Source organism: Pecten maximus, chromosome 18 (genome assembly GCF_902652985.1).
Source record: "Pecten maximus chromosome 18, xPecMax1.1, whole genome shotgun sequence".
NCBI classification, from domain to species: domain Eukaryota; kingdom Metazoa; phylum Mollusca; class Bivalvia; order Pectinida; family Pectinidae; genus Pecten; species Pecten maximus.
This window is the reverse complement of record NC_047032.1, coordinates 11,480,807-11,508,020: the sequence shown is the minus strand read 5'-3', so window position 1 is coordinate 11,508,020 and position 27,214 is coordinate 11,480,807. Positions and strand designations below refer to the sequence as shown.

At 37.8% G+C, this 27,214-nt stretch overlaps 1 protein-coding gene across 1 annotated transcript in view; it reads right to left on the bottom strand.

The window, feature by feature from the left end:
- Nucleotides 1-845: 845 nt before the first annotated feature.
- LOC117316629 (deleted in malignant brain tumors 1 protein-like) overlaps nucleotides 846-27,214 on the bottom strand; it is a 29,603-nt gene continuing 3,234 nt past the window's right edge. The window contains exons 2-18 of the mRNA XM_033871307.1: nucleotides 23,166-23,195; nucleotides 19,789-19,930; nucleotides 18,993-19,159; nucleotides 17,483-17,633; nucleotides 16,855-17,015; nucleotides 14,373-14,529; nucleotides 13,457-13,629; nucleotides 12,846-13,002; nucleotides 12,520-12,692; nucleotides 10,998-11,151; nucleotides 9,793-9,962; nucleotides 8,116-8,269; nucleotides 6,785-6,954; nucleotides 5,960-6,042; nucleotides 3,894-3,962; nucleotides 2,932-3,073; nucleotides 846-1,078 (exon numbers count right to left, since the gene is read on the bottom strand). Of these exons, the coding sequence (XP_033727198.1) occupies nucleotides 960-1,078; nucleotides 2,932-3,073; nucleotides 3,894-3,962; nucleotides 5,960-6,042; nucleotides 6,785-6,954; nucleotides 8,116-8,269; nucleotides 9,793-9,962; nucleotides 10,998-11,151; nucleotides 12,520-12,692; nucleotides 12,846-13,002; nucleotides 13,457-13,629; nucleotides 14,373-14,529; nucleotides 16,855-17,015; nucleotides 17,483-17,633; nucleotides 18,993-19,159; nucleotides 19,789-19,930; nucleotides 23,166-23,195 (2,372 nt within the window). The 3' untranslated portion in view covers nucleotides 846-959. The remainder of the gene's footprint in view (nucleotides 1,079-2,931; nucleotides 3,074-3,893; nucleotides 3,963-5,959; nucleotides 6,043-6,784; nucleotides 6,955-8,115; nucleotides 8,270-9,792; nucleotides 9,963-10,997; nucleotides 11,152-12,519; nucleotides 12,693-12,845; nucleotides 13,003-13,456; nucleotides 13,630-14,372; nucleotides 14,530-16,854; nucleotides 17,016-17,482; nucleotides 17,634-18,992; nucleotides 19,160-19,788; nucleotides 19,931-23,165; nucleotides 23,196-27,214) is intronic.

Genomic DNA, 27,214 nt, shown 5'->3' with positions numbered 1-27,214 from the left:
AATCAGGCTCAGGCATTATTGAAGGTGATCTATCGCTTTGCTCACTACTTGGCAGATATTTCACTTCCTATGGATTTTTTGTTTTATTTTGGTGTGGGCAGGCCAGGAACAAGACAGCTTAGTCCTCAATAGAGTAGAATATCTCACCCCAAACTGTTTCCGAGATAGATCGGTAATGTCAGCCTCTGACAATTCGGACGATGAGGTTTTTGGCTGAATTTAAAGTTCGAGCCGATGTAGTTAGGGCTTTTGATGCATCTTGCGCCTTACGCAATCGCTCTACTTTGCAAGAAGTCATGCCAGCTGCATTTTTGCGTGGTCAGACCACCTTCACAGACAGATATTTGGTCAGTAGCTGTTTTACCACAATGAAACCTGTGCAGGAGCGGGGAAAGAATCTGCCTGCTCTGCATCTCTACAGGGTCTGCTGTATCCCACTCCACGTTGATCGCAGAAGACGACCATAAGTGGGACTCCTTAAGAATCGGGGACGTCTATTTCGGGGACATTGAAGAGACCAAAATAGATCTTCTGTCCCATTGCAACACTTGGAATCTTCCCCTCTTTCCATACTGAACTCTTTTTCTGACTTTAGGTGTCTCCTTGACACCTGTCCTCATATGACCTTTGCGAGGACGTTAAATCACTCCCCCCCAATGTTTTTTTTATATCCAAAATGAACTTTGTGAGTTTGTTTTTATCTTATGCTGGTCAGAATCGCCATTGGTTTTCACCACTCTTTGCTGGGAAGAGTAATTCTTCTCCTAATAAGAGGCTTTCTTGATATTTTCTTGCCTACCTTCGTCTCCTTGATCTCGGGGGAAATATTTGACAAAACAACAATAACTTTATATCATCGAGGACGTTTATTTTAAAATGACATCTACAATCTAATGGTATAATATATAGATGAATGTTTGATTTGAATCCTGTTACTTCCTATGTATTGAACTTTCGATTTACGTACAGATACCACAGTGTTTTGGACACAATAACTTGGCCGATTGTGGGTTATCACAGATCTTCATGTTGTCAAGAGTGGCGCAGTCAGACTTATCTACGCATGGGCCGGTACCCGCTGAAGCAAACGAAAGACACGAGTCAGTTTATTTCATCTGGACTTCAGCTAGTTTTAATTAGTTAGTAATGGTATACAAAATATATAAAATGTCTGCAGCATTTTTTATTTTGTTTTATAACACGGTCTCGGAAGACAATTTCAGATATGCTAATTATATATGAGATTAATGACGATACGGAACATCGTGAGGGAATGTCGAACAGAGGGTGTTATGTGAAGAATTACCAGATGTGTGAGGATTATCGGTGGAAGGGTTTGCATATATCAGGATGTTAAAGGGGAATAACTTACTAGATGTGTGAGGGTTGTCGATAAGAGGGCGTTATAGGGGAATAACTTACTGGATGTGTGAGGGTTGTCGATAAGAGGGTGTTATAGGGGAATAACTTACTGGATGTGTCAGGGTTGTCGATAAGAGGGTGTTATAGGGGAATAACTTACTGGATAAGTGAGATTTGTCGATAAGAGGGTGTTATGGGAGAATAACTTACTGGCTGTGTTAGGGTTGTAGATAAGAAGGTGTTATAGGGGAATAACTTACTAGATGTGTGAGGGTTGTCGATAAGAGGGTGTTATAGGGGAAATAATTTACTGATGTGTCAGGGTCGTCGATAAGAGGTTGTTAATGGGGAATAACTTACTGGATGTGCGAGGGTTGTCGATAAGAGGGTGTTACGGGAGAATAACTTACTGGATAAGTGAGGGTTGTCGTTAAGAGGATGGTATAGGGAGAATAACTTACTGGATGTGTGAGGGTTGTCGATAAGAGGGTGTTATAGGGGAATAACTTACTGGATAAGTGAGATTTGTCGATAAGAGGGTGTTATGGGAGAATAACTTACTGGATGTGTGAGGGTTATAGATAAGAGGGCGTTATAGGGGAATAACTTACTTGATGTGTGATTGTTATAGATAAGAGGGTATTATAGGGAGAATAACTTACTGGATGCGTCAGGGTTGTAGATTAGAGGGTGTTATAGGGGAATAACTTACTTAATGTGTGAGGGTTATAGATAAGAGGGTGTTATAGGGGAATAACTTCCTGGATGCGTCAGGGTTGTAGATAAGAGGGTGTTATAGGGGAAATAATTTACTGATGTATGAGGGTTGTCGTTAAGAGGATGGTATAGGGAGAATAACTTACTGGATAAGTGAGGGTTGTAGATAAGAGGGTGTTATAGGGGAATAACTTACTAGATGTGTCAGGGTTGTCGATAAGAGGGCGTTATAGGGGAATAACTTACTGGATGTGTTAGGGTTGTAGATAAGAGGTTGTTAATGGGGAATAACTTACTGGATGTGTGAGGGGTTGTAGATAAGAGGGTGTTATAGGGGAATAACTTACTGGATGTGTGAGGGGTTGTAGATAAGAGGGTGTTATAGGAGAATAACTTACTGGATGCGTCAGGGTTGTAGATAAGAGGGTGTTATAGGGGAAATAATTTACTGATGTATGAGGGTTGTCGTTAAGAGGATGGTATAGGGAGAATAACTTACTGGATAAGTGAGGGTTGTAGATAAGAGGGTGTTATAGGGGAATAACTTACTTGATGTGTCAGGGTTGTCGATAAGAGGGTGTTATATGAGAATAACTTACTTGATGTGTTAGGGTTGTAGATAAGAGGTTGTTAATGGGGAATAACTTACTGGATGTGTGAGGGGTTGTAGATAAGAGGGTGTTATAGGGGAATAACTTACTGGATGTGTGAGGGGTTGTAGATAAGAGGGTGTTACGGGAGAATAACTTACTGGATGTGTGAGGGGTTGTAGATAAGAGGGTGTTATAGGAGAATAACTTACTGGATGTGTTAGGGTTGTAGATAAGAGGGTGTTATATGAGAATAACTTACTTGATGTGTGAGGGTTGTCGATGGTTATGAGGTCCTTGTTACAGAGGGACGTTGTACAACATTGCACGTTTGTGGCCTGTCCACTAGCTTGCCTAGTTGACCGTTTTCCGATCGCTGATCCGTGGGATAAAGCGTCACACACCTACAGCACAATGTACATGTCTTCACTAATAACCTTTTATCATACCAGGCCTCGTTTTATGAACGCTGCATTACTCAATTACGATGATTCAGATGACGCATACCTTTCCTAAACACCTTATCTTACGGTGGATATGTATTTTTTTCATCGATTTTGAGTTCGAATCGCGATTTCGTTTACATATCTGTCTTAAGCAATTAGCGAGATCGGGTCATATAGATGCATGTATATAATTACTTTTACCAAAGTTTTGCTGTTTCGCATTGGTATGGATAAATTTAATCTCAAATTAATGGATAATCATTAAATTATAGATAGCCGAATCTCACTGTTAATGTTGCCTCGTCACTAGTACCAGTGTTACACCGCTAGATATACACAAATCTGGTAATATTCTAGAAATTTGAATGTTAAGTGAACATTCACAAAGTGCTATTGATATGTCATTGACATACTGGTCTCAATGTATGTCAGCTAGTCTCAATATTGACCCTGGCTCTTAATAGGACGTTAAACAAAATAAAACCATAATCTAGATATTGCCTTTGACCGAGTTGATGAATATATTAACTAATACAACGACGCATCTCTCACGAAACTACGTAAGTAACTGTAATAGCATTGGATAAGATTCGCATCATTTATCAAGAGTTACCGCCCTTATTTTAATCTTCTGTCATGACGGGTAATAAAGGCGGTCTATGTCCGCCATTCAAAGAGTTGTTGGGTGAATAAACCATAACATTTACTTCCCAATTCTGGAGCTTATTCGGAATCACCAGCCCCACTACTGCCTTGGGAATATCAAAGTTGTACTTACAAGTTGACTTTGACAGGTCATGGACACTCTGGTTTCACCATTGATGATATAGGAAGCTTCTTCACATGCCTTAAATATGGATGACTTCGTTTAGTACACTTATCAACATGACAGAAATTAAGCAATAATATGCTTAAATGAATGTTCCCCATCGACAGTGTAACGCGTTTTAATTGGTTTGCTTAACGCAATACTATGTCGTATGCATTTTGGCTGTATTCTTCATCAACAATGGAATACGTTTTAATTCGTTTGTCAAATGAAATATAATGCCGTGTTCTTATTGGCTGTGTTCAATATCGACATTGTAACGCGTTTTAGTGGCGGTACCAAATATGATCCAATGGCGTGTTGTCAATGGCTGATTCCCAATCGACAGTGGAATGTGTTTTAATTGGTTTGTCAAATGAAATCCAATGCCGTGTTCTTATTGGCTGTGCTTAATATCGACATTGTAACTCGTTTTAATTGAATGACTCTTCCACCCTACTAAAATGGTTGGTTGTAATTGACTGTGATGACCACCCATATACTGTTTAATTTTTTAGTTTCATAGTTTCATGAAAGGAGGTGGTGCATAGGAGGGCTAAATCGGTCCACAGCGATTTTTTTTCCCGGAAACATATTTTTGTCAAAAGCATAATATCCCCGATTATGTGGGAGGAATTAATTTCCAATCCTCAATGTATATATTCTTTTTTTGGTGATTTCATTATTTCCTCATCAAACTGCATAAGAAGCTAATGTTTTGACCACTAATTATTATAGAACACATTTGTATTTCCTATTTGTGAAACAAATTCACCCCATTTGTTTAAGGTTTAATTTTGTATATGAATCATCACGCTCCGTGACACTAAAATTAAATGTCAGCCTAATTTGATGTCTTCTTTGTGAAAATCATTGTTTTTAACCTTTCATTTAGAGTCTAATACCACAAAGTTATTGATGGAGTACTATCAAAATTTCCGGTTAGAAATAATCTATGGATATTCATAAACATTTAATGAAACAAATTTATTTGGTGAATTACTGGATATGCCAAGATTTTTTCATGTTAAATGCATACAACCCCAATTTTGGACAGCATATCAAAGTACCGAAAGTACTGAAAAATAGAGGCAAATGCTAAAAATCCAACAAAAATAACAATGCAATCAGACTTTACTGCTTGTGCCAGACAGGGTGCTCCTTTTTAACCCTTGGTTTTTTAATACAATTTACTTCATGACCTTTCTTTGTATGCAAAAATCTTTTGTTATCCAGTAATTTTTGATGATTTTTTTTTTGTTGTGTATTAAGAATTATATGCAAACATATTTTTTAAAAGCAAAATTTGATAGTACTCCAACGATTATTACATTTTATCTACTTACCAAATAAAAGAAAATTTCAAGAAGGTAAATTTTTAACTGATAATTTTGTTAAAAAAGCTGTAATTACACTTTCTATTATACAAATTCATACTAAACACACATGTTTTTATAAAATATAACATCACATGAGACTATCAATGCAATATGAAATTTATCAAGTACTTTTGTACGAGAAATATATTGAATTTAAAAGGGAGGGTACACATTTTTTACAGAAATCATGTTAGGTGGCGCTGCGTATACAGCATTTGCCGATTTTCGTTTTAGTGTCTAAAATGACATGTATTTGGTAAAAGTCTATCATAATATCATGCATAAAATAAGATTCGGCCGTGGGCCGCCATGCACCACCTCCTTTACAGACCTATATAATCATACATTTGATTTGGTCAATATACCGTCACATACATGATATTTGCTTCAATATCCACATAAACCAATATTATATTGACTGCTTTCATCATATATTAGTTGAATATTGTAAACGTAAAATATTTGCAATATTAGTGTAACGCTTTCCCGAAACCGTTCCGATAAATTAAAATTGCGATTATCCTAGTTTCTGTATGTTGTATTCTACGGCAAGTGTTGTTTGGGCGCAAATTGATCATAGCGCTAACTCTTAATTTCGGTTTTGTGCTAAAATTTGAGTTTGATTGACACTCTTAATTCACGCTTAAGGAAACTAACCTCACCGACTGCGCACTGCTGGGTTTCCTTACATAATTTTGGATCAGTGAGACCGTCACAGTGGTAACACTCGAGTCCGTGGTCTGAAAAACATGTACCAGGTAGTAATTGACTTGATTTCAATAACTACCTATGAAAAGTAAGAATTCGTCAATATGATGAAAATATTTTCTTCTTTCTATTTGTAGATATTCGGGATAAGATATTGTAACAGGTTAAACTACTCATTTATTAATCATTGGTGGTTATAAGGAATCACTTTTAAAATAAAAACAGCTAAATAACGTGTACCTGACTTGTTTTGCGCGTGCAAGTTTTTTAGCGATTTGCTTCCAAACTATACTTTGTAAATTAATATTAGCAATTTCCTTTTTTTGATAAGGAAGTGCCAAATGTCGTTACAGTCTATGAACTGGCCAAACATTGATTGCTACGTATACATGTATGTATCAATATCAGTATGCCGTGTGGAAATTAAATGAAGGTAGTGCTTTCTCCTTCTTTAAACGCTTGTATTATCAATCTATCTGGGCAATGAACACAAACGAAAAAATATCAATAACGCGTTTGCGATTAAATTTCGTGAATGTGTGCGTACATTCAACAAGGAAAACATTATCTAGTGGTAAAATAGCCTGTATTATCAATCTATCTGGGCAATGAACAGGAATGAAATATAACAATAACACTTTTGCTATTAAATTTCGTGAATGTGTGCGTACATGCAACAAGGAAAACATTATCTTGTGGTAAAATATAGCCTGCATTATCAATCTATCTGGGTAATGGTATATTGTTACATATAATTAACGTGATCTTACGCACTTCTGCATACAATACCGACGTCTTTGCTGTGAGTACATCGGGAAGATCCCCACTGTGCGTGAATACACAGATCAAGCGATGGCTCACTTCCATTGCACTGTAAATTGCCAAGCCATACATTTCCGGTTCCTTCTCCAAAGGCCAGCGATCCCTGGACCACTGGGTTGTCGCTGAAAAAATATATACTTGTACTTAATCGTGTAAACTTAGAATATTGTATTGGCTGCACATCCTATAAAATATTATAAAAAGTGAGTTGGAAACAATCCTACAAAATACCCAACAATAACGGTTGATTAAGAGCTCCACAATAAATCCTTTCTTGTATATGGTCGTCAATATGTATCTCTTCATGTGGATGATGAATCATGTTATTACATTTTCAGATTTTCATCAGATGCCGATTGGTCTACATCTGATCACGTGTTTTTGATGTTACATCAAATTGCACTGCACGACAGTGATAAAACATGGTATTGGACGCTCCTACGAGTGGTCTGTGACGTCACGTATTTCAGCCAACAACATCTGTCATATGCGTTCCGTCAAGCTGCGCGAGAGTACAATACGATATTTGATCGTTTGATCAAAGATTGTGGTATTTAAGACGTTGTGGTTAATATTATTGAATAATATGCAGTTTAAATGACAAAGGATCATAACTTGAGCATTGTGCGCTCTGGTTTAGATACCGAAATATAATTATTTACTGAGCAAAGATTGCCAATATCGACCGAGGCCGGACAAAGTGCCATAGTTGCATGATATAGTTATAGACATTTCTATCGACGAAGAGTGGACCTACTCGTATAAAGTTTTCAGTCCACCTAATCGTATGTATACCTACTCGGGAAGCCTAGAGCACCTGAGGATATTTATGTACTTACCCAGCACACCCGGCCGTTTGTACGTATACTTACCCTAAGTTTCAGCACGCCCGGCCGTTTGTACGTATACCTACCCTAAGTTTCAGCACCCCCGGCCGTTGTACGTAAACCTACCCTAAGTTTCAGCACCCCCGGTCGTTGTACGTATACCTACCCTAAGTTTCAGCACGCCCGGCCGTTTGTACGTATACCTACCCTAAGTTTCAGCACCCCCGGTCGTTGTACGTATACCTACCCTAAGTTTCAGCACACCCGGCCGCTTGTACGTACACTTACCCTATGTTTCAGCACACCCGGCCGCTTGTACGTACACTTACCCTATGTTTCAGCACCCCCGGCCGTTGTACGTATACCTACCCCAAGTTTCAGCACACCCGGCCGTTTGTACGTATATTTACTCTATGTTTCAGTAATTTAGATTTAGCCGTTTGCACGCATACCTACCTCGGGTAGCCTAATACGTTACAGACAACCTGAGCATCTGCTTTACCGAAACCATCTACACATACAGTCCCCCATTGGTTGTTGTGGAACACTTCCAGACGGCCTTCAAATGGTCCCACTCCACCAACCAATCTCAGTGGACTCTCCATCGTCCCTGGTAATGAGTCAAACTTAGGTAATGTAATTCAGGAATTGTGATGCGGGCATAATTTAATTAACAACGATAAGAAACATTTTCATCAAGTTTAACATGTTTATTTTGCTCCAGATATTTAAAAACACATCGATAAATACAAAATCCCGTGAACAACGATTACTCCACAGACGTCACAGTCATTATTTATGTTATGAGATGATAACATAATTTTTTGAGCCAATGAAAATGCTTGTTACAAGCAAAATTAAATTATATCAGTTTAAAATTAGTGTCAGACATATCTCCGTTAAATGTTTCCGATACTTATTTATGACGGGGTAATCCTTGTTTTGTTAACAACAATAACGACGTCATATACTGTAAATTATATACATATGTATATATTAGCGGTTATATTATTTCAGCGCTTTCCTCGCTTGGAGCATTCTGTCTATATGCATTTAAGGTTAATGATATTGGTTCGCTAATCAATCACTGCGGTAAAAACTGAATGTGCCAAACTTAGCATGTTCACATATACAGTACTCTGGAGAAAATGTTCATCAGGGACACAAATGTTTCTGGAAAATCACGTTATGGAATTGAAGTAACCCAGACTAATTGTTTTTAAGACATTACACCGAGGGAAGCTATATGTTTGATGTGATGATAATAGTTCAACTTAATTACACTGGAAAGTTGACCCAGAGAATTACAGATGACAATTTTAGGAATAGATATTTAATAAGGGTGTAGAACATTGGCCGAATATTAGATTCAGTTGCTCGGACGATTAATAACTGAAGCAAGATATATCAACAACAATTAGGTGCTACACATATGCGCGTGCCCGTGTGTACGCCCGCGAGAGAGATAATTGTGACGCTTGGTGTAATTCTGGTACCTCGGGAGTCATATGTTATCGAAACGCCCCAAACTTCAATGCCGACAGAAATTGATAGAAGCTTGAGCTGTGTTTTGATTAAGAAGGAATCTAGATACACATTTCTACCTTCCATTTCAGATATGTTCTGCCCTACGATCAGAGAGAAATCTAGTTTTGCTTTGATGAACGCGGTACAACGGTCTGTTTTGTAATTCAAGATTTTCCCCTTTCTGTAGAAATGACTTCGAAGACCTTTTCATTTTAAAATGTCCCTTATCTAGCGATCTTAGAATAAAATATATAAAGCCTCATTATCGGGTTAATCCTTCTGTCTATAAGTTAATAAATTTACTATCAACGGGTAATGTTAAAGAATTGTGTAATCTGGGCAAGTTTTTATACCACGCATCTTTACAGCGTTCTACTCTGATGGCTTCTAGTAACTAGTAGTTTGATCCATACTATTTAACTTTATCGAATGATACTATATATACATATATATGCATGTTATAATGCCATATGCCTGTGCATTGCTCTACCCAAGCTGACTTGAATTATATTCTATGTAATTGTATATGTTTGATGTCGATGAGATACACGCTCTCAAGACTAATGAAATTGAATTGAATATCGACCATTCCATATATGGCCTTACCTCCACATCGAACCCCGGCATCTTCAGTGTGATCACAGTTGTTGGCACCGAACGGGTTGTGTCGACATCCTTCAACGGAATTTTCCAGGCCTGTGCAATGGAGGTTGTCTAACCATATCCTACCGATTCCTTCTCCGAAGAAACCACCGTTCACCGCCTGAGCTTCAGCGCTTTGGAAATAAAGAGAGTGTGAACGAACAGGAATAAACTGTCAGTGCCGTGTACCCCAACATGTATCGCACACTAGGTATGGACTTGTTCTACTTATAATCTCATCTTTTCAAAACATAAAATCACCATTGTCATAATGCAGAAGAAACTCTTAATCATTTGATTGGCCAATCATCCAGCTATGATGTTTTACATTCAGATTCTTTCGGATAATATAAAGTCACGCGCAGGTAATATAAAGTCACGCGCAAAGAGTGATAAATCACACTGACATAATTTTGATAAATGTTGAATAAACTATTATGTTTGCTATTTGAATTTTATTACTTTTCATTTTAAATTGCTTTTGCAGTATGAAAAAACACTTCAGACAGGTAATATGAAACCATATTACCTGCTTTAATAACTAATAATCTGTCATTTTTCTATATCCCATCTATCTATGTAATTCATTAATACATTTATTATCGTCAGTTCTCTGTATAATGTAAATGCACGAATCTTTTCTCAACACTTTTTAGAATATACTAATGACTTAACCATCTGTACCCTTTCTGTATAATTGATAGATAAATCTCTACACTCTGATCTTCCATTAGAATTCAGGCATAGCACACTACCACCATCGATTCTATTTATCACCACTTCCGTCCTCCTACTTTAAGTTCTGTTATTATAACTCCTACATTTCCGGTATCAATTCATTCCCATATATCTGCAATGGCATATGCATAGGCGTATCATCTCCATATTTCCATTAAAATTCCTCTTTCACTAATTGGATAACTAAAAAAATTCACTTAAATTTGTTTTCCTTTATATTGATCATCAGTACCCTCAATGACTTTGTTTCACGTGTTATCCCAACACTTTCAAAGTTTAATACGAAATATCTAGAGTTATGCCTGACAGTTGATATTTGTCTCCAATCAGATAACTGACCTTTCGGGTAATCGGCACCAGTATACTTTTTACCTACGTTATTTGTCTACAATCTGTAGTAATTGACTGCATAAGTTATTGATTTTACTTACGTAGGTAGGCCAAGCATTCTGCATACTGTCTTTGCTTCCTCTCTACCGAAATAATCGTCACACACGGTTCCCCATTGGTTGTGATAAAAGACCTCCACTCTTCCCTCTGTGGATGACTTTCCGTTTACAAGTCGAACTGTAAGATTCTGGGAGCCTGTTGTAAAATAAATAATGAAATTCATTATTATAACTAGTTTCCTGTCGATAAGAAACTGACATTTGCATCATTTTTCTTTGACACTTGTACCTTATCTTCATGTTTCTAACATTTTGAATCAAATTGAAATAAAGTGTCTAAACTGAATGAAAGCCTCGTTTCATATCGGCCATTGACAACCACACTATCATCTTGATTTGGACTTTAGAATATAAAGGTATTGTTTATCTGGTCTCGTGGATACAGTCACATATGACAGGTGGTCTCTTAGCTTAATCCAGGTTCAGGTAACTAGTATAATACCTGGTAGGTAGCATCTGGAGGGGAAAATACGGTCACATATGAGAGGGCCGCTTAATAAAGGTGGCCACTAAAGCAGGTTTTACTGTGCATTATCATTATAACCTTCACTAAAAAGCTATAGCTTTATAGATACAGGAGATCCCACAAATCCATCTTATCAAAAAGATAATATGATATCAAAACAGCAACAAGAACATCCATATCAATGAGGAAATAAAGCTAATATAATTATAATAATACCCCAGTCAAATTTGACATTTACATCATAAAAGGAAGACCTCGCCTTAATTAGAGTATCTACGTCACATACATATCGACAAGAATAGGAAAACTTATAAAAACCTATAATAAATACATTAATTTAATAGAGAATACCGACATGTTAACTAAAGAAGACATTTCCACTGCTATAAAGATGGTCTCATATAGCTAACATTATGCTGTCGAGCATGGTATTGTTGAAATACGACAACACACGCAAACAAGCAACTTTCCTACGAGCTTGTCGTATGTAACAAACAATTAAATTATTTAAACTGAACTGTTCGTATTGGAACGTCTTCGCCAGGACCATATTAGGACGAGTATCACAAAGCATGAACAGCCAGGGCAATACAGGACAGGTGCCAAGGAAACACATACAGCCAGGATAATATGAAGACATGTGACAAGGAAACACATACAGCCAGGATGATATGAAGACAGGTGCTAAGGAAACACCAACAGCCAGGATAATATGAAGGCAGGTGCCAAGGAAGCGCATACAGGATCATACCTAGACATATGCCACAGAAACAACAACAGAAGGGTACAACATACAAAGAATCATCAAACAAGTAGTAAATGACATCCCTAAATGTGGTCATGGGGTACGAGGTAGATCACTTTCAGTATCCTTAATGAATAATGCACATACAGTATATTGAAATGGCACTATGCATATCTTTGTCATGCTATTTTCAATCATAAGGTTCCAAAAAGGTTTGGATTGCTTCACAGAGATAATTACTATTAGAAAAGGAAAGGACATCCTTGATAAAGATTGGCGTTGACTATATTTACCGGCGTTACATATGACACTGGCATCCTCGCTGTGATCACAATCATTGTTCCCGAAGCCGTCAAATCGACAAAGCCCGATACTGCTCTCACGGCCACTGCAAGCGAGCTCATCCATCTGTATGACACCAGAACCTTCACCGAAAAACGCATCTCCCAGTGCGATGGCTGTCCCACTGTTCAAAAAACCCAGTAACATCATATGCAAAAGTGTTCAATATTTTTCAGAATTCTGAGACTTTTTTCATTAACTGCTATATGTTCTAAATATGTGTATCTTCCTGCTAGATCGTCATTTTCTGATCGTTAATATCAATCGATATATTTACTTTCCGAATCCCAGCATGTTACAGATGACCTTGGCCTCACGATTGTCGAATTCGTCGTCACACACGCTTCCCCATCGGTTGTTATGGAACACCTCCACGCGCCCCTCTTGATCATTGGAGCCCCCAACAAGACGCACTTGCACGGTGTTTGATGCATCTGTGATTCGAATATTTTTTTTCCTATAGTTAATACATGAGTCAGGTGATCCCGCACCAGATTAGTCTGAAGCCCATCAGACGTGTTTAAGTAAGCCTTCCCTTATCATGATATAATGTAAATGAACCACCCAAGCTTAAAACATATAAAACGAGAGTAAGCTCCTCAGTATCGGATTAACTGCGAAATACTGCGGTATTGCATGTGAAAAAATCTGGCATGTTACTTACTATCCAGAAAGAAAAGTAAAATTCGAAGCAACACATCCTGTTTACTTGTATTATGTGCGGTCTCAGTTCTGTCTTCAATTGCATGACTACTATTATCGTGTGATTAAATGTACAACATTTGAGTATCGGAAAAACGATGAAATGCAACGTCACCACAAGTGAAATAGCAAGAATGTTACTATCCAAAGAGGTAAATTCAAGAACGTAAAGGTGAACATGCTCACCTCCGTTACATATGACTCCTGCGTCCTCAGAGTGATCACAGTCGTGATTACCGAATCCCCCGAACACACACTGGGCGAGACTCTTCTCTGATCCCGTACATTCAACATCGTCCATCAAGATGGAACCATTACCGTTTCCAAAATAGGCATTCCCGACACCCCTAGCTGTCCCACTGCAAAATATGAACAAAAATAAAGATTTGCATGCAGACTGTTGCGACAAATATCAAGTCTGTATGTGTTTAGATGAAGGAGCTGACACATTTTCGATCTCGGTGGGTCATGCTCTTTCATATGCGCTGAAAATATTACTCAATTTGCGACTTTTATTTTTTGACATAATTTTGACCCCATAGCGAAGTCTTGACCTTGACACATTCACAGATAACACGGCACGGAGAAAAGTTAGCCCCAACCATGAGCTACATGACACACTGAGCGTTCATGAAATAGAACGATCCTTTATGAAGTAATGATCGTTCAAAAAACGCGTTTAAAAAGATCTGTGACCTTAAACTTATGATCACCAAAATGTTAGTGGAATGATCAGCTCGATGTTCGCTATCCTGTACTATAATATGAACATTTTGACTATTTTCGTTTTTGAGTGAAAGTGTTTGCCAAAAGTGTTATGATCATAACGAAAACGATAGGGATTACCATCCGAAATGGAATTCCCTAATCGATTGTTTAAAGGAAATTGTCTATTAATTTTAAATCGCATAGTATTTTAACAGAATTAGACCATTTCAACTGATATAATGTACAAATTCTATAAGAAAATCCCACTCGTGATTGTTATTTATTGAAATGTAAAAATGGATACGGCCCTTTACTTCTAGGCACTGCATGTTGGAGATACGTCCTTGTTCCTCTAAACAATCGATATGTATATGGTAAAAAACGTAAAACCTACTTGGTAAATCCTAGCATGTTACACACGACTTTGGCATCAACTTCATCCCACAAATCATCACAAACTGTTCCCCATTGGCCGTTCAGCTGGATCTCTACACGTCCTTCGTCCGCAGATTGTCCGTTCACTAGACGCACATTGACAATCGGCGCCTTGTCTACCAAGAAAAAGACATAAATCATTTCTATGCTGTCCAATCATCCAAGGTAGACTCATGCTCCTATACCAAACTGCCACAGTGAATGAATGATCGTTGATTTTGAACCGGATTGCATACCACGGATGGAGTAATATCAACAGGTCGTTAAAATGTTTGTCCCCTATTAAATATACATATACTCGCAACATCAACATGATGGTATCAAGACAAAAACAAGACGAAGGAAAAGTACATCAAAAAGTAGACAGGAAATAATTGTTTGATTTCCTTAAATGATGCGTTAAGTCCTAAAAACAGCTTTGGTTATTTAAAGACAGCCTCCCCTGCGGGCAAGACGCAAGCGAGTGGTAAGTATTTTTTGTGCTCCTTCACGATAGCATGCCGAAGATTCCCAGCAGCTCAATCCTGTAATATTATACTGACAATGGGAGAACCAATCGGCCCACACCGAAAAATGCTGCGCTAAGCAGGATAAACAATTACTACTTTCATAGACTCCGGTATGTCTCGGCCAGGTGACAGAACCCAAAACCTTCCTCACAGTGCCGAACGATCAACTAAAGGACAAATGTGATGCAGTACCATGATAGATATTAAGAAAAATTAATTACTAGAAAGAAAGAAAAAAGACAAGTTTCCGAATTTAGTCGCCCCTTACGATCATGCAATGGGGGCAGTAGACGTATTTCTTACACGCTACATGCAAGGTGGAGACAGAAAAGAAAAGAGTTGACATAATGATCGTAAGTGAGAAAATTGGGACAGCAGGTCAATTTTGGTCTTTGAGGTTTCAATGTTGAGAGGACATCTGTACACGAAACCACTTGCTTCTGAAAGGGAGCTGTTAAGCCTCGTGCAACATCTTATATGAGGGTTGAGATATGCCTGTCTACGGAACAAACCCATTTTATGTTTTTCGCATTCTTACAAATTAACAAATTGCAGTCAGGATAAACATTTATCTTAATCATTTCAAACTCACCCGGGTTGAAATGTGGGATTTCCATTTATATTGTATGAAGTCAAGGATAAAACTGCAATGATGTCAAGTGGACAAGTAATTATCATACCTCGTGTGATTAAAAGAATGTTTCCACCCCTTAGAGGTGCGACAGGGGGTCTCGACCAGAGAGAGAGGTTCTTAAGTTGCCAAGCACGGTGTGTTCGACAGTTTCAAAATCTTATCCCAAGGGTTGAGATCCCAGTCCAACTCCCAAGTGTCTTATATGGACGTTACATCAATGCAAGACACGGTATTGAATTGTCGAGTGACGGCATTGTATTGTTGCCGTGACGTCATACAATTGTTGAGTACGCGCAAAAAGTATGTGTAGCTGGTTTCATTGTCTCAGCTCTAGCTGATTAATTCATTTGAATCATATAACTTAATTGGTTGAGAACTGTTTCCCAGAATCAATAAATTCAATTGTTTGATCAAAATTTAAATTTCTTGATGGCGTGCCATAATGGTCTAATGGCAGACCGGCCGCTATATATTTTCATTAAAGTAAATAAAATTCAATAAATTCGTATTAAAGTTATTTGCTATATGTGCCTCTTCTAATTATAACACTTACAGCTATACCCCATATAGTCCCGTTATCAGAGGCCAAGTGCTGCATTGGCGTTGTGCAAGCTGACGTCTACTTGGCTGAAGTTATAATGAGTTATCTCCTTTGTTAAATGAAGACCAATTTGGTGAAGACCAGGCAGAGTGAAATCAGGCTTTCAGAAATTTGCTAGCTTAATCATTCCCTTTAAGATAGGATCTGAGTTCTGCTGTTGCTTTTTCTTCTTGGTACAGCTGTGGTGTCATAAAGATAGGATTATCTAATAGTAACGTACAATAAATGAACAAGTGGTTAAGTACAACACATGCACGATACCTACATGTGAACTGAGGCGTCAAACACCAAAACTTGCTCGAAACTTTCACTTTTATACATTCCCACATGTGCACCATTACTATGCCCGAACCTTCACAACACTCTGGCACACAGTAGGGAACTCTTCAAGAAGATAGCACGAACCAGACTACGAGGATGCGCACTCTCGAACAGAATTGTGGACATTTGGAATTCTCTTCCGTCGTCCCTAGTAAGTGCATCAACACAGACTATCTTTAAACCAGGCCTGAATCGAGATTGGAGGTACCACACTGAGAAATTTGACCCGGCATGTTCTATGGCAGGAAGGGACCCGAAGTCAATACCAGTCAATTAAGTAGGAGCGATGACTTCATCAACGTTGAGTACATTTACATACCTACATATCAACACAATCACTTGATAATACACGTGCACAATAAGTAAGCGTAATCACCTGTACACACGATGCCGACGTCTTCGCTGTGATCACAGTCATTGTTGCCAATCGCTGTCATGTTACAAGCCAACAGATTGGCTTCGTTACCCATACATAACACGTCATCATACCATATCTGACCTGTTCCTTGGCCGAAACTTGAGAGGTACGCGTTCATTCTGTAAAAGATGCAATATCGATGTTCTCCTTTACAACGGTTTTCAAAATATCGATGTTCTCCTTTACAACGGTTTTCAACATTTGAGTCATTCTGTCGTAAACCAGTGAATTGGCTAGAGGAATTTTTACTTTTGAGACGACTCATTATAAACGGAATCGTCAGACATTTACTGTCGAGGCAAACCCTTACCTATGGAATCATAGACACAAGACATCAGCAAAAAACATTTTCTTCTCGAAATCTTCCTTAAATGTTAAATAACCATTACGTCACTCATCGTTCCTGGAATTACATCTCATATCATTTTGAGTTCTTCAATATTTGGCATTCTGCTTTGCCGGAAATAAAACTGATGTTAGGCCATTTGGATACTTGGTTGATAATCAAAATATAGTTACGATGTTATCAATATATTAACAATTATTGATATGATTAAGTCTTTAAGAGATGAGGCAGTATACGTACGATGGTAAATCGAGCCCCCTGCATGCAATCTTAGCAGCTGTGGACGTGAATTCGTCGTCACAAACTGTCCCCCATTGTCCGTTTAATTCGACCTCGAGACGACCTGACATTCCGTCAGCAGCACCGTTCACCAATCTCATCTTAACGGCCTCTACAAACAATAAAATCATCTTAAAGGCCTCTACAAACATTAACATCATCTTAAAGGCCTCTACAAACAACAAAATCATCATAACGGCCTCTACAAACAGCAACATCATCTTAACAGCCTCTACAAACAGCAACATCATCTTAACAGCCTCTACAAACAGCAACATTATCTCAACGGCCTCTACAAACAGCAACATCATCCTTACGGCCTCTACAAACAGAAAATCATTTTAACATCTTCTACAAACAGCAAAATTATTTTAACGGCCTTTACAAAAAGCGAAATTAGTTAACGGCCTCTACAAACAGCAAAATCATCTTAACGGCCTCTACAAACAACAAGGTTATCTTAAAAGACTTTACAAATAGCAAAATTATCTTTATGGCCTCTTTACACGGCAATATCATCTTATCCGACTCTACAAACAGCAAAATCAACTGACGGCCTGTATAAACAGCAAAATAATCTTAAAGGCCTCTACATTCAGCAAAATCATCTAAACAACCTGTACAAACAGAAAAAATCATCTAAACGGCCTCTATAATCAGCAAAATCATCTGAACGGCCTTTTTGAACAGCATTATTATCTAAACTGACTTTACAAACAGCAAAATAGTCTTAACGGCCACTACAAACAGCAAAATAGTCTTAACGGCCTCTACAAATAGCAAAATCTCTACAGCTAATAACAAATTCAACGTCCTCTACAAGATATATGGATCCTGGCCCTCATCATCGGATACGTTCTTTATTGGTTTAGTGCAGGTTTGATGGGTTTTTTCTGCTTCTTTCCTCAGAATTATCTTTTCTATAGATATGTCGTATTGAGAAAGTATGACTACTTTTATTTTGGATTAGTTTACATTTATTCTACTGACGAGTCTAAAAAACGAACATGCACAACAAGAAAGAATGAAAACCCCACAAATTTAGGAAAACGCATAGGAAAATAGCGATAATAAATCAATTGTCAAAATGATTGGCGTTCAGTATTCGTGGCCAGTATAAAAAAGACTAACGTACGACTAGGGTCAAAGGGCAACCTGAAATTTGAGAACGGTCCATGCGGTACTTGCTGAGAGAAAGCGATGACAAACTTTAAAATTTCAAAATCAAAGGTGACCGTTGTTGGCCATTTTACTTTTTGTAACGATCTCAATTAAACATACGTAAATGGGGACAAAGAGGAACCTCCAAATTGAAATTGAAAAAAAAATCCACATAGTACTTCCTCAGAAATAGCAATACAAAACTGTAACTGTCAAACAATAATTGGACGGACCATGACGCAAGGACAATGGGGTTCCTTAAATATCATAAGAATCATAAAGGGTGCTAAACTGTATATGCAGTACTTACTGGAATCGCAAATAACTCCGGCATCTTCCGAATGAAAGCAGTCGTGGAAAGAGTCCGCACGACAATTTTCGAGGGACGTTTCCGATCCAGTACATTGCAATTCGTCATAGAATATCTTACCCGTCCCGTTACCGAAAACACCCTCAACTGTGGCGATAGCTACATCACTGTAACAGACATATTGACATATCATGTATAAATACGATGACAGCGTGCGTGCGTGCGTGCGTGTAAAATTCTTGAGCTGTCAAACATCCGGCAGGAATCGTGTTTTGGCAAACCATTCCCCACCCCATCCTACCACCACCCCACCTCTATCCTCGGGTTGAGATCCTCCTGCCTCAAAGCATGGTAACACACGTCCTTAGCAACAAGTGGATCATCCTCCAAGATATGGGAGAATGCATGTTCTTATCACATGGCCAACAAGAGATACCGTTCTGAATTCAAAACCATAATTCTTAAATCTAAGAATTTACATGGATATTAACACCGCTGACGTCGTGTAGTGCAGTGGTAAAGCCTTTCACCTAGTTATCAGGGGTAATCAGACATTGAAATTATTGGTGTCACTCTCCCGACCTTGTTGGTTTCTCCATGTTACGCATGTACCTCGGTTTCTTCCCACAGTTAAACCCCTTGCACATTTCCATCCGGTTCAACATGAGTAATTGATATAAGTTGCTATAACCAGTTTCACAATTGTTATGAAATAGATAAAAGTTTTGTTTGTAATTTAGTGTGGTTTTAGTAGCCAGACCTATGATGGAGGACGTAATTACCCCCAGTCACTTACCCTTTGGGGTAGGCGAGTCTGCAAACGACTTCGGCGTCTTGGTTGTCAAACTGGTCATCACAAATTGTTCCCCATAATCCGTCCTTCATGAGCTGGACCAACCCTTGTCCAGCGGTAGGGCCCACTAATGTCACATTAGTTACTGGGGAAAAAATCCACACCGTGGTTGTTATCACTGTATTCTTACAGTTAAGTTTAATACGTTGGTCCCGTGCTTTGAATATTATTATTATCGATATTATTAATATTATATTATTTCCACTTTCCACACAGAGAACAAAACGCCGATATGGTGATCTTCCAATGCTATTTTCACCGTAGAGCTAATTGATTTTATCCAACATGTATTACCGGTAACAGACTACAAAGTCTTTATGTAGATGAGGATTTACACCTTTTTGTTTCTTTTATTTTTTATGTTTTCTTATTTACTTGTTTATTTTAGAATTCGATCGAAAGTCGATTGTATTCTCACCGTGCTCTGGCTGTTTTGAAAAATAGCTTATCACTCACGTAATCGCAAGCTCTGTGTTACAAATCTTCAAATGGAACTGTTAGGCATTTTCTAATCTTTACCTTAACCTAGCCAAACTCTTTAACTTAACCCTAACCTTTACATTACCCTAACCCTAACCTAGCCCTAACTCCATAACTAAACCATAACCCTAACATTATCCTAAACCAAACCTAGCCTCAACTCTATAACTTAACCCTATCCCTAACATTATTCTAATCCTAACCTGGCCGTAACTCCATAACTAAACCCAAATCCTAACATAAACCTTACCCTAACCTAGCCTCAGCTCTATAACTTTACCCTAGTACTAACATTATCCTAACCCTAACCTAGTCCCATCTCCATAATTTTTAAACCTAACCTTAACTTAGTCCAAACTCTATTACTTAACCCTAACCCTAACATTATCCTAACCATAACCTAGCCCCATCTCCATAACTTAAACCTAACCTTAACTTAGTCCAAACTCTATTACTTAACCCTAACCCTAACATTATCTTAACCATAACCTAGCCCCATCTCCATAACTTAAACCTAACCTTAACTTAGTCCAAACTCTATTACTTAACCCTAACCCTAACATTATCCTAACCATAACCTAGCCCCAACTATATAACTTAAACCTAACCTTAACTTAGTCCAAACTCTATTACTTAACCCTAACCCTAACATTATCTTAACCATAACCTAGCCCCATCTCCATAACTTAAACCTAACCTTAACTTAGTCCAAACTCGATTACTTAACCCTAACCCTAACATTATCCTAACCATAACCTAGCCCCAACTATATAACTTAAACCTAACCTTAACTTAGTCCAAACTCTATAACTTAACCCTAACCCTAACATTATCTTAACCATAACCTAGCCCCATCTCCATAACTTAAACCTAACCTTAACTTAGTCCCAACTCTATTACTTAACCCTAACCCTAACATTATCCTAACCATATCCTAGCCCCATCTCCATAACTTAAACCTAACCCTAACCTAGTCCCATCCCCATAATTTTTAAATCTAACCTTAACTTAGTCCAAACTCTATTACTTAACCCTAACCCTAACATTATCCTAACCATAACCTAGCCCCAACTCTATAACTTAAACCTAACCTTAACTTAGTCCAAACTCTATTACTTAACCCTAACCCTAACATTATCTTAACCATAACCTAGCCCCATCTCCATAACTTAAACCTAACCTTAACTTAGTCCCAACTCTATTACTTAACCCTAACCCTAACATTATCCTAACCATATCCTAGCCCCATCTCCATAACTTAAACCTAACCCTAACCTAGTCCCATCCCCATAATTTTTAAATCTAACCTTAACTTAGTCCAAACTCTATTACTTAACCCTAACCCTAACATTATCCTAACCATAACCTAGCCCCAACTCTATAACTTAAACCTAACCTTAACTTAGTCCAAACTCTATTAAATTGTACTTAACCTTAACCCTAACATTATCCTAACCCTAACCTAGCCCAAACTGTATAACTTAACCATAACGCTACCATTGTCCTAACCCTAACCTTGCCGTAACACAATTACCTCGCCCTAACACATAACCCAGTCTAACAGACGTTGCTTCCTAATAGAGACCTGATAATTTGGGTTCAAATGTTCAAATTACTTTATTGTTTTAACCGTTCCTAATGATTCATATTTCAAGGTAAGGACTTATTGTCAGTCCATTGCGACTAAGCACCCAATTAATAATGATTGCCAAACTCGACATAAACTGTAGTCGAAATAATTTTGAATCAGAAACCTAATTGACATAAACTGTAGTCGAAATAATTTTGAATCAGGAACCTAATTGACCTTAACAATTACCAAAACCCCATTTTTCTTTCAGCAGCCCGATTCGATTTTAAATTTTGCCAAGAACATCTTTGATCAGAAATCCTACCTAGCATTAATCATTGCTGAAATACCTTTTAAACAGAAATCCTAATTACCATTTAATATTGCAAAGACCTTCATTGATCCGGATTTATCATATAAAGGAACAACCAACCAATTGAAAAAATATATTTTTGAAACAGCCCCTGTGTATAGAAAGTTGAGCCAAGGATAAAATGTCTGGCAGCCACTCATTGGCCTGTATGTTATGAAGTGAGAAAATAGATATGTAGCCTGATAGGTAACTATCAATAAAAAATGTTGATATAAATTTCGTAAGTCCGATTGATTTTTCCCCCCCAACAGTTCATGTAATAATAATTAACAGGTAAACATTTAAGATTTTTGAGAATTTTTACTGCGAAATTCACCCATTTTCAAAATGGCTACCATGGAGAAAATTTGAGCTGAAGGACCCAACTTTTTTTTTTGATTAGGTATTATATCAGAACCTAAACTTTTGTTATAAACCATAATTGTCATATTGAATTCAAGAATTTGAATGAAATCCTCCAAAACGTTAGCACTAAAGTCTATGGGAAAACAATTGGTTGGTTGATCCCTATAACAGTAAATGTCGAAATACTCTTGTTCCAAAATAATATTTACTATTGTACATTTTCGAAATTCCTATGACTCGAGACCAGTTTCATCAATATTCCGTAACTTACAGAAATTCGATAGCGTTTGTTTTCCATAGGAAAGCATTAGAGAATTTCTTACGATCATTTTAATTCGGGAATTTCCTTAAATTAAGGAACGTTCATGAAACCGGTGCCTGAAATCCCAAACATTGGAGATTCCAAAACCTTATGACAAAATTCTCAATTGAAATTAGATGTTTTTAAGCTCGAATTAGCGTCTCCTGTCAATGAGAATCTGAGCATAAAAATGTTACAATGTTAATCAAAATTATATCGGTGATACCTAAAGATAACAGTAGGGTACTTACCTTGGGCAAAGCTGTGATGGCAGATTAGACCTAAAACAATATATACATAACATTATATAAGTATCGATATGTATAGACGTCTGCTGAATGTATTTTCTGGTATATCTCACTTTCTATTTAGAACTGATCCATGTAATCTCTTCTTTTAAATTTCTTTCTGAATTTACACTTTTTGGAAGAGAGTTCGAAAAGAGACTCAATTCGTTTTAATGTGCTGCCTTTGCAGACTCCAGGACATATTTGGACTAATTCGCATCTCCCTGGACGAGTCAAAATGACAAAAATGTTTGCCATGTTGGTGCAGAGAACATTTTATTGGCTAAGGCATGCATGCCGTTCAGAGGACAGCCGAATTCCATAGAAGTATTTGCTCTGCGGCGAATGTTGAAAATTTACCCGCGTTGACCATAGGTCAGTTTTCAACGTTGAATAAGGAGCTTGATTGTCGTTGAAAATGGGCTGTGTCGTTGAAAAATGACAGCTTAAAAGGTCAGTTCTCAACGGATGGTCTGTTGAAAACTGACCGTTCAAATTGACAGTTCAATACAGGCTTCACCGATCTTTTCTATTTGACATACACTGCATGGTTTTTTTGTTCACCCCTCTCCCTTCCCAGTAAGCGCTCCCTTCTGAGAAGGTATAGGCTCCCAATTCATCGTCCTACAGTAATACCTTGTCCGTTCATCCACATAATTTATTCCGACGGATCATTTTGATAATGTTTTACCACATTCTCAGGCCATAGGATATCAGGGCGTATCGAGACTACCGGGATAGTGTAAATGACGTAAAATTACGTGGTTTGAGTACAATATTAACACCGAAACATGACGTCATAATCACCGGAAGGTGGGACAATCCGGGAGAACCGTACTCAAACCAAGGTGGGACAATCCGGGAGAACCGTACTCAAACCACGTTATTTAACGTCATTTCACTATTTCTAAGATCTCTATTCTTTGCGGTAACCTTTCGTTGTTTGCGACCTTGGGGCCATATAATTGATCCTCAGGACTCCTATTGTATACGTCAAGAATATTTGAATGACGTCACGCTGTTTTTTCCGGGCATGACATTTGATGTACAGACCTGTGCGATCTCTAATAGTTCAATGTGGTCCCCTCATTCGTTATTTTCACATTAATAATTACTACAATGTAGTTTATTCACTTTTTTCTGATATCAACAACTTTCGATTGTTGATATCAGAAATTCGATTTTTTTTTAATATCAGAAATCAAACATTCATTTTGACTACTTGATATCAGAAAATAGTTGCTTGATATCAGAAAATCGATTTTTCGAGATCAATACTGATGTTTTGATATCAAAAACTATCACATGTATCTGATATCAGAAAATATTTTTGATATCAGAATCAGATCACGAGATTCCCACTGAGTGGAGCGTAAAGTACACGTAGATTTCGCTTCAAACTATTGTGAAACCTTGATCACGTGATTCACACCGAATGAAGCGTGATGCACGCGAAAATTGTGTGCGCTACAAACTACTTCGAATGATTGATCACGTGATTCAAACCAAGTTGAACATGAATGTCCTTGAATTCACAGGGACATCAAAATCAATTAGAGTACTGTATATGTAGTTGGTCCTCTTCATCTGTATAGAGCCTTTTGATTTTTGTTTTTTGTTGGGTATTTCTGTGCTTTTTCTTGGGGGGTGGTGGGGGCTTCAATAAACCCTCCGTGTTACAATGGAGTAATATTTAACGAAATGTAACTAAATAACTGACAGATCAAAAAGGACACCATTAATATCGCCATTTATGTCTCCCATAGTCACAAAACACGAAATGTCGTATGTTGTGTGTCGGGATGCACGACATTTAAAAGGTCCCTAGTTGGCCAGTGGTTACATTGAAATGTTGAATGTCGAATGTCGAGCTGCACAACATTTAAAACCTGAAGGTCATATATGTTGTATGTTGAGCTACTACAACATTCAATTCTTTACGTAAGTGAAATGGATAAATGAATAACTCATCGCTTAACCTTGAACTTTGACCCAGTGCCCTTAGCATTTGGTGTTGTCGATTCGGCTATATTAATCAAGTCGACAGGGCAGGTTTAGTGACGAAATAGTGAACCATTTGTATAAGGACAGTTTTAAACGGGTCCATATTCCACGGATCGGAGTGAGGAATGCGCGGAGGTTTCAATTTGCAACGAGGGTCAATTTTCAACGTTACACAGGCTCCAGACCAACAGATTTTTTTTTTCAAAAGCGATCGAAAAACAGGCGGCACAGACGACAGTAGAAACTAGAGTCAGTGCCTAAGACCAGCCACACCTGCGCGTTCACTTGAAGCAAGTATGACTTATCTCGATCGTCAATCCAGAAATTGACTTCTCAACCATTACCATAGTCTCCTAAGACTAAAGTTTGCTAACTGGATAATACCGGTTATTTACGTCAGAAGAATATCGGCTATTTCATACATGTTTAGCCAGTTTTTTATGGGGTTCAGTATTGGATAACATTATTTGGATTAATTTGAGGCCGCAAATAAATAAGCATTGGCATTTGTTGATGTCAGCAGGTCGAGCCTAACATATAGTTCCTATATATATCATAATAACTTCAAGGTGCATGGCTACTCTTTGGTAGAAAATACTGCATTTCTATCTAAATCTTCCTAGGGAGAAAGCAGACTCTCTGTAAGGCAGGTGTTAAGGAATATTTCTTAATTATTGATTCTGTTCAATCACTAATGTCAACCTTCCCTTAATCTACATTACAACTTTTCTTTTCGTTTAAATCATCCTATATATTCCCATAGTTACCGTTAATCCTTTACACTCCTATAGTTACCGTTAATCCTTTACACGCCTATAGTTACCGTTAATCCTTTACACGCCTATAGTTACCGTTAATCCTTTACACGCCTATAGTCACCGTTAATCCTTTACACGCCTATAGTTACTATTCATCCTTAACATGCCTATAGTTACTGTTCATCCTTTACACGCCTATAATTACCGTTAATCCTTTACACGCCTATAGTTACCGTTAATCCTTTACACGCCTATAGTAACCGTTAATCCTTTACACGCCTATAGTTACCGTTAATCCTTTACACGCCTATAGTTACCGTTAATCCTTTACACGCCTATAGTTACCGTTAATCCTTTACACTCATATAGTTACCGTTAATCCTTTACACTCCTATAGTTACCGTTAATCCTTTACACGCCTATAGTTACCGTTAATCCTTTACACGCCTATAGTTACCGTTAATCCTTTACACGCCCATAGTTACTGTTCATCCTTTACACGCCTATAGTTACCGTTAATCCTTTACACGCCTATAGTTACTGTTCATCCTTTACACGCCTATAGTTACTATTCATCCTTAACATGCCTATAGTTACTGTTCATCATTTACACGCCTATAGTTACTGTTCATCCTTTACACGCCTATAGTTACCGTTAATCCTTTACACGCCTATAGTTACCGTTAATCCTTTACACGCCTATAGTTACCGTTAATCCTTTACACGCCTATAGTTACTGTTAATCCTTTACACGCCTGTAATTACCGATAATCCTTTACACGCCTATAGTTACTGTTCATCCTTTACACGCCTATAGTTACTGTTAATCCTTTAGACGCCTATAGTTACCGTTCATCCTTTACACGCCTATAGTTACCGTTAATACTTTACACGCCTATAGTTACTGTTCATCCTTAACACGCATATAGCTACTGTTAATCCTTTACACGCCTATAGTTACCGTTAATCCTTTACACGCCTATAGTTACTGTTCATCCTTTACACGCCTATAGTTACCGTTCATCCTTTACACGCCTATAGTTACTGTTAATCCTTTACACGCCTATAGTTACCGTTAATCCTTTACACGCCTATAGTTACTGTTCATCCTTTACACGCCTATAGTTACTGTTCATCCTTTACACGCCTATAGTTACTGTTAATCCTTTACACGCCTATAGTTACCGTTAATCCTTTAGACGCCTATAGTTACCGTTCATCCTTTACACGCCTATAGTTACTGTTAATCCT